This window comes from Vigna unguiculata, chromosome 5 (genome assembly GCF_004118075.2).
Source record: "Vigna unguiculata cultivar IT97K-499-35 chromosome 5, ASM411807v1, whole genome shotgun sequence".
NCBI lineage: Eukaryota > Viridiplantae > Streptophyta > Magnoliopsida > Fabales > Fabaceae > Vigna > Vigna unguiculata.
The window spans coordinates 40,440,127-40,449,143 of record NC_040283.1 but is presented as its reverse complement, the minus strand read 5'-3'; the positions used below and the strand labels follow the sequence as shown (position 1 = coordinate 40,449,143).

General features: G+C 32.5%; 2 protein-coding genes across 2 annotated transcripts; both read left to right on the top strand.

The window, feature by feature from the left end:
• Positions 1 to 734: 734 nt before the first annotated feature.
• On the top strand, positions 735 to 1,552 carry LOC114184708. The gene is made up of 2 exons (XM_028072018.1): positions 735 to 1,232; positions 1,352 to 1,552. Exons 1-2 carry the CDS (start codon positions 735 to 737, stop codon positions 1,550 to 1,552), a joined length of 699 nt encoding a protein of 232 aa, XP_027927819.1.
• Positions 1,553 to 6,299: 4,747 nt separating this feature from the next.
• On the top strand, positions 6,300 to 7,853 carry LOC114184145 (zinc finger CCCH domain-containing protein 2). The gene has a single exon (XM_028071402.1). It carries the CDS (start codon positions 6,381 to 6,383, stop codon positions 7,566 to 7,568), a length of 1,188 nt encoding a protein of 395 aa, XP_027927203.1. The 5' UTR covers positions 6,300 to 6,380; the 3' UTR covers positions 7,569 to 7,853.
• Positions 7,854 to 9,017: the final 1,164 nt, after the last annotated feature.

The window sequence follows — 9,017 nt, the reverse complement described above, 5'->3', positions numbered from 1 at the left end:
AACCCTGCTGACTACTCTGATTATACTTTTACTCAAGGAATTTTGCTGTATCGAGACAAAATTTATGTACCACCAAATTCTGACTTGAAACTATTGTTGATTGAGGATTTTCACGCAACACCCATTGGGGGACATGCTGGTATATTGAAAACATTTGGTAGATTGTCTGAAATTTTTATTGGTCAGGAATGAATGAAGATGTGGCTGAATTTGTGTTTAAATGCTTGGCTTGCCAACAAACCAAGGTTCCCACTCACTCTCCGTATGGCTTGTTACAGCCATTACCGATTCCCATTGGCATATGGGAAGATGTATCCGCAGATTTCATTGTAGGTCTCCCTTCATTCCAAAACTATACTGTCATTTTAGTGGTGGTTGATAGACTATCCAAGGCAGCACATTTCGGGATGTTGAGATCTTCTTTTAATGCAGCTCAAGTGGCGCAATTATTTGTCGAGATGGTGTGTAAGTTACATGGCATGCCTAGGAGCATCTTATCTGATCGTGGTCCTATTTTTATGAGTCAGTTTTGGAGGGAGTTTTTCAAGCTTAATGGTACTAAATTGCGTATGACAACTGCTTATCACCCACAAGGAGATGGACAAACTGAGGTGGTAAATCACATCTTGCAACAATATCTGCGAGCTTTTGTACACCACCAATCTTCAAGATGGGGAAAGTTTATTCATTAGGCTGAATGGCACTACAATTCAGCTTACCAAACTACTGCGAGAATGAGCCATCATCAAGTTGTGTATGGGAAGCCACCCTCTTCATTACCACAATATGTTACTGGATCCAGTAACTTTGAAGCTGTGGAACATGAATTAAGTGAGCGGAAATATATTCTGGAAAAACTAAAAGACAATCTGCTCAAGGCCCAGTCAACTATGAAGAAAAATGATGATATGCATCATATTCCTCATCCGTTCAAGTTGGGGGACCAAGTTTTGGTGAGACTAAGACCATATAGGCAAACTTTTGTGGCAGGGCAACGAGTGCAGAAGCTGTCCAAACGTTTTTATGGCCCTTTCCCTATTAAGAAATGCATTGGAGAAGTAGCTTTTGAGCTTGAACAGCCTAAAGAATCCAAGATACATCCAGTTTTTCATGCTTTTAAACTTAAACCCTTTCATGGTGATATAGACAACAAGGAATTGGCTTTATCTTCTGCTTTGGTTGAAAATCAACCAAAATTAAGCCATTGGCTATTGTTGCATCTAAGGTTGAAGGTGACCCACCACAAGAATTGGTATTAGTTCAATGGGATGGGTTATTTTCGGAAGATTCAACTTGAGAATCACTAAATTAGTTGCTTGTAGATTTTCCTGAATTACACCTTGTGGACAAGGTGTTTTTCCATCGGGATGGGAATGATATGGGCCAAGGGCAAGAGGAGGAAATTGAAATGGGCTCTAACCCAAATGAGGAATTAACAGACCAATACAGTCAGCATATGAAGCCCAAAAGGAAAGGAGAGCAACCAAAGTGGATGAAAGATTATGTGGTCAACAATCCTAAACGCAATAACAACAAATACGGAAGAAAATAGATTCTGCTAGATTTTGCAGTAACCATATTCAATATTATGTTTTGTATTTTCTTTTGGATTATGCATGTTAGTTTTCTACAACAGACTTTATATGTCTTGTTTTGGGACCGAAAAGAACAATGAAAATAATTCCTCCATCATCTCTATTTTTTCTCTGTTTTTCTCTCTTGACCCTCTCTCTTTTCTAATTGCTATCAATATGCTATTCTGTCTTTACTCTTATATTTGTATATCAGTAACTAATATAAGAGAGATTTGTGAAAGGTTGAAATGGTTTTTATTTTATAAAACAATGTCTAAATTCTGTTGAAGCACAATTCAATCCTTCATCTTGTATATTTGATTTATTTCAACACATTATTTTGCTAGGAAGCATATATGAAAAGTTTGCAAAAATGTTTTTAAAAATTTTAAATGCATAATTCAACTCCTCTTGTATATTTAATTTATTTTCACACATTATTTTGCTAGGAAGCATATATGAAAAGTTTGCAAAAATGTTTTTAAAAATTTTAAATGCACAATTCAACTCCTCTTGTATATTTGACAACTCTCTTTGATGCTCTCTGTATTGTTTTATTTGTTAGGTTCTTTTTTCAGCATATTTGGTTATGGTAAATATATTGCCTTAAAGTTTTAAGATAAAAATAATTTCATAATCTCTTATACGAATTTGTTTCAAATCTATTATATATTGACTTAAATTTATTATGATTTGTTCCTCGTGTTTTTCTTTAGGTTTGGAGTTGTGTACATTATAGGTTGTGCTTAAAATTCTAACATTATTGATAAGTATTGTTGGTATTATTTTACTTTATATAAAATATTTATTTACTGACTTAAAGAAAACGATTATCTCTCCTATTTTATAGTAAATCTTCTTATCACGAGTTAAAAGAAGAAATAACAAATACATATTTAATTCAGTTTGAAATTTATCATATTTAAAATTCTTTAAAAGCTATGAATATTTTAAAATATAAAAATATATACTTTTATGATGATATATTAAGTTATATATAACATTTTTTCATGCACTTATAAGTAATACAAACACAAAACATTACATATAAAGAGAGTTTAATAAGTTTATGAAAATGAAAATTTTGTTACTCTAATGCTGAGATGAGTTAAAATTTATAAACTAAAAGGGTTTGGTAAAACAGAAGAAAATTTTTTGACATGCAAAAATGTTTATTGATTTGAGTTTTTCTCCAGCTCATATTCTTTCTGTGTAGATTCCTGTACAACCACACTGCTCTGCAAATTTGTTCTGACATGGAAGAAAACCTTATTCTCAGGTGAAGTGATGCCAAACCCAAATTATTTAAATATTCTCCTTCAAACTAATAGACAAATACTTTCATACTAAACTTTTAGTTCCTCTCCTTTCACATTCACTATATGCTTCTCAATTTTCTTCTCAACAAAAATTATATTAATTCATGTTACACCAATTTTTACTCCAAAAATTAGATGATCCTGCATCACTGAAATTATTTCTCCATCATCCTCTATGATTCCGAAAAAATAAATTGGGAGGAAATGGTATAAATTACTACTTTATTGAATTTTACATGTTTAATAAGCTAATTAATTTACAAGCTAATTGCTAAATGTAGAATGATACAAAAGAATGTAATACGTAAGGTTTATTATATAAATAAAATTTATATTTTTTAACAAAAAAGGTTATTATCTACTTATAATTTTATATTATTTAAAAGAATAATTAAAATTTTTAGTGTTTTTTATTTTTTAATTGTGTATATTTTTTTTTATTTAAACTAGTTGAACTAATGAGTATTAATCAAATTTGATTTTCATTAATTTTTAAAAGTTTAAATTTTTACTTTAACGATAAAACTAAATATGAGTTGTTTTAATTTATAAAGTTGCATCTTCTAAAATTTGAACTACTAAACCGATAAAAAAAACGAAAAAAAAAATGTAATCACTAAAGTTAATACTTAATGTTCAACATGCTTTAATATTGGAACATGTAACTTTCTATTATAAATACTCAAAATAATATATTTAAATATTTTAAAGATAATAAAATTTAAAGGATAAAAAAAATAAAAATAAAAGATTGAGTAAGTTATAAACTAAAAGTTATCTAATTTTTTTTATACGACGGATTTTGACCTATTATGCTAAGAAGTCTAAATGATACACTCAAATTTATATATTTAATTTTTATTATTAATAAAACAGAGTTAAACAATTAGAGATCATTATTATATGTCTCATAAGATTAATATTAAAATTTTAGATACCAAGTTAGATGAATGCTAAAATTCCAGAGATATTTAACATGATTTAATAAAAAAATATAATTTTTATTATATATTGTAAACAACTCTACTAATTTTACTTTCTAGAACCCTTCATAAATAGACTCCATTATTGACCTGACTCTTTTATACTTAATTATTTTTTCTTCTTCATTTCAATTTAATATATTTTTAATGAATTGTTATGTTTTCTACTATCATAAATACACCATTACCCGTTCTACTTTCTCCATTGTTTTATTGGAGCTGACGTCATATGCAATCAATGAAATAATAAGCTTCAACTTCTCATAACATCAGTTTCAAACTATTGACTCTAATATAACATGTTAACAAGTCAACAAGTCAACAATGACTTACCTAATTTATCACTAACCTCAGTTAAATAATATTAGAAATTTAAATCCAAGACATGAAAACAAATTTATCAGCTTAAGGTAAGTAAATTTTAATTGGAGGTTCACAAGTTATTGTGTGAAGATTCTATTTAATATTAAGTCTTCTAAAATCAAATATAGCATTAATTATAAGATATTGCTAATTTGAGAAATGATATGTTTAATCACAGTTTTTCTTCTAAAAGATATTTTTATAAGCTAGAAGAGAGAAATGTATATATATGAACAATTTTTTTGTATTAATTCTTAAATAATTCGGGATTTTTAATTTATTATTTCTTAATTAACCTAATATATGTCTTTAAGTATAAACTGATGAAGGAAGCACTGAATTCCAAAAGTTACTGTTATACAAGTAAAGTATTTTGATGTGATATTTTTACATTTACAAAGAAAAAAAAAACAAATGATTGAAAATTTAATGTATCACTATTCTAAATATATGTTTTTTTATTTTTAATTTTAATTTATTAGAGGTAAAATTTATTCATATAATTTTTTTAATAAAAAAAATAGAAAGACTTCCTAGAAATATGTTAATAAAAGAATTACATAAATATGAAAAATGATGGCACTCCTTCAAAAAAAAATCATTTTTTTATATATATTTTTCAACATGAATAATGACAATCCTAAATAATAATCATGCTAATATACCTGAACAAATTAGAACAATTAGAAACTAATCAAATGCCTTAAACTTGAACCCTTCTCCTGAAACCAATTCCAACTTAAAATAAGGGAGAATTAATGAATTTAATGAGTTCTGAGGTAGAGGTTGAGAAATCAACACCTTTCACTATGTCTAATTCATCTTGTAATTAATTTCCTAAACTTCAGGTTGTGAACTTTGAATTTAGGAAGTGTCAGTTATGATTTAATCCATTATGTAGATTGATTATTCTTTATTGTAAGAGAAAGTGCAGAAATTTTTAAAAGCAGAAAAATAAGCCTTAAAGTTTGGTCTGCTGCTTCATTTTTCCTCAAATTCTAACTCCCATAAGACCAGGGAACCTCACATTATTTGCATTCATTCAATTCAACAGCTTCAAACTGACACAGTAATAACATTACTAGATAGCTCCAAAAACAAATGACTTCACCTTAACATGCCAACAATAACGACAAAAACTCAATTCTCTAGGATGAACATGGATACCTCAGGAACCTCAACTTGTATTTGCTTCCATCATTGCTTTATTTATCAGTCATCAGTTTCTTTTTTGTGTTAATTTTCTGGTCATTATTAGTATGAAATGATGAAGAAATGAGCTTTTTTGTCCATAGGACACACTACTGTTTCTGGTATGAGCGCATAAAACCATGACACTATGACACTATGGTAATAACATGATGAAGGTAAAAAAATGTAGCAGTGTTTCATAATTTATTAAAACAGATTAATTTTGAATTGGTGCAGTGAATTGCGGGTCTAACCAGTACAATTCACAGTTTCTCATCCCTTGAATATGTTATCACATCTCTTTTAAGGTTCAACCACTTCCCTTCTTCAGTAGTTGAACCATTATTTTACAAAGACAACGTGAATTTTCTCTCTATCCCTTTCGTTACTATGTCAGACTCATAATCACACGTTAATTAAACCTTAAACCTTAAATCTATGATGAATTGCTTGGTTCTTAGGCAGGGACAATTAGTCAAAAATTTTATACACTTCTTTTGAGTCAAAGGAGAAAGAAGAAGAAAAAAAAGAAGAATAAAGAGAAACAAGTGCAATGAAGTAAGAAATGGAAGAAAGTGAGTTAGATGGAGCCCTCTTTAACGTGATCTAGAATTTTCATGTTAGATGTGATGACAGCATCTGAAAATGGGATGAGATATGAGTAACAGAGAGAACTTGTAAGAGAATTACACATAGCAAAAATTGGTGCTTCCAATGAATTATGAAACTGCCACATACCCTCTTTTGCATGTTCATCCCAAATCTTACTCAGCCACGCACCTCCTTCACTGTCCCCACACCCCATCCTTTCTCTTTCTTCTCACTTTCTCTCTCTGCAACTACCCTATATAACTCACAACACCCCCTTTCTTTTCCCTCCACATTAACACACTCTTTCTTTCTTTCTTTCTTATTATTCCTTTTCTCTTTCATCATTCAAGGTGGCCACCATGACCGGTGTCTGTGCCGACCAGCACAAGTTTCACCAATTCCTCTCTCCAAACAAAACCCTCAGAGAGATCGACATCCCGCCAAGGAAGCTCCTCACTCGCCGCGCCGCCGCTGCATGTGGTGCCTCGGAGCTGTTCTCCGACGACACCGTGCTGCAAAAGTTCCTTCCTTCCAACAGCCTTGATGACTCCGACGAGGACGACCCTTACTCCTCCGACCACTTCAGGATGTTCGAGTTCAAGGTCCGCCGGTGCACCCGCAGCCGGAGTCACGACTGGACTGACTGCCCTTTTGCTCACCCCGGAGAAAAGGCTCGCCGCCGTGACCCTCGGCGGTTTCACTACTCGGGAACTGTGTGTCCTGATTATCGCCGCGGAGGGTGCAATCGTGGTGATGCATGTGAATTCGCTCATGGCGTGTTTGAATGCTGGCTGCACCCTGCAAGATACAGGACTGAGGCATGTAAGGATGGCAAGAACTGCAAGAGGAAGGTGTGTTTCTTTGCACACACACCTCGTCAGCTGAGGATTTTACCGGTAACTTCTCCTTCTTCAAATGACATGTCATGCAAGAAGAACATTAGCAATCTCTTCAACCATGCTTCAAGATCCACCACCACCACCAACAACTGTTGTTTGTTTTGTCATTGTGTTTCTTCTTCTTCCTCTTCTTCATCCACCGCTTCTCCAACTTCAACCCTCTTCAACATGTCTCATTACTCGCCACCGCTATCTCCATCCTCCTCCTCCTCACCACCTCCTTCTCCGTTGAAACCCCGAAAAGGGGTTTCTGTTTCTCCCATTTCCCGCTATGGTGCTGCGAATGTGAACCCTCATCATGGGGTGGTGAGTTACAAAGAAGCCTTCGCTGAATTTGTGAAGTCCTTGGAGGGTTTGAGTTTGAACGAGGGTTCTCCTGTTTCTGGTGCCAAATCATTGAACTTGCCTTGGGTTGATGTTTCTCTGAACTGTGAGGAACAGCAGCAGAAGCAGCAACAACGACAACCACTCATTGCTTCTTCTTTTGGCTGCGAAGATCAGCCGCAGTTTATTTTTTCACCATCCTCCACTCAGACACCGACAAATGTTGCATTTTGCGGCAACAGATTCATGGGCAACGACAACAAGGTTGTCGGTACTGACTCAAATGTCCCAGATCTCGCGTGGGTAAACGAGTTGTTGATGTAGAAGGTGAAGATGGTGACGAAAATGGTAGTGAGATGACTCGTAATACAGTGAATGAAAGTGTAAATACCGCGGAGAAACATAAAGTGTCTCTGGAGTCTATCGCTATTCTTAATTATTATTGTTGCAGGTTCATTGCTTTCTGAATTTGTTAAGTTTGTGACAATTTATGTAATTTTGATTTCATCTTGTTCAATGCATAAGGGAATATTTTGGGTGATTGGTTTTGTCTTTCAAAAATGAGAAATTCTTTAGTTTTATTTTCTCCACCGAGTGGTGAGAATTACGTGGTAAACCTACACCCTCAAGAAGCTAAATCTCTTGGATGGGAAATCATGATATTTTGATGTTATGTTGGCCTTTACAAGTGCAGAAAGTGGATTCCAAGACATGGCAAGCATGCAATCTTTGTCGTGGCAACACATCATCAAATAGAAACAATATTATAATGAGGATTTATGGATAAAGATAAATCTGGGATATTTTATATTCTTTCAGCATTTGTTTTTTTAGGGGATGATGGACTTTGAATTAGTGAGGTGAAAAACTGTTAATTGGTGAAGTCGATTGAAAAATAAATTTGAGTTGCAGGAAAAGGGAAATGAAAGTATCTTTACAGTTGTAAATTTAAACATTGGCGTCCTTCTTTTAGTAAAGATATTAAAACTCTTTGATGGTCCTGTCCTTTAGCAAGGGAAAAAGGAAGAAATAGAAAACCAACTAAAAGTTAAAATCTAACAAGTTTTGCTATTTTATTGCTCCATTAATTGCTTAATAAATTACTTTTATTTATTAAACTTCTAACCCTTGGATAATATATGAAAGGTTAATTAGGCTGTTTACAAAGTTAGTGGATAAGCCTGTTAACAAAGTTAATGGATAAGCGCGAAAAAGTTATAGGTAACAAGCAGATTCATCTCTGTTCTAACTTATTTGAATCGAATTAAAATGTACTACCTAAGAATTGTACATGTTATAATTTTGATAGACTTTATATAACCTTGTCTGTTTTTTCACTGTTTTTTCATCTGGAGTTTCAATATTTACCTCAGTCTGTAATTTTTTTTAATTTTTCTTTTAATTAAAGAAAATATTAAGAAACATGCACTATAAAGAAAATAACATATTTTCTGTGAAAGATACTTATTTTATAATTTGATCCCATGAAATTTATAAGAAAAATCCCACATTGATAGATAGGAAAAAATAACTCTAAGAGAGAAGATTTAACCATTTGAATGGATATGGTTTTTTCCATTTGAGTAATAAAGGTGTTGAAGATTGTTTGATGATTTGACATGGTCATGCAGTTGACGTTACCTTCCGTACAAGACATTTGTAGCTACCTAAGATTCATTTGTGTTCCCTCACTAGTCTGGAAGATCTAAATTGTGAATAATCCTTCAAATCCATTTCTTAATCACTGACATAGAATTTGGTTGATTATTGTTC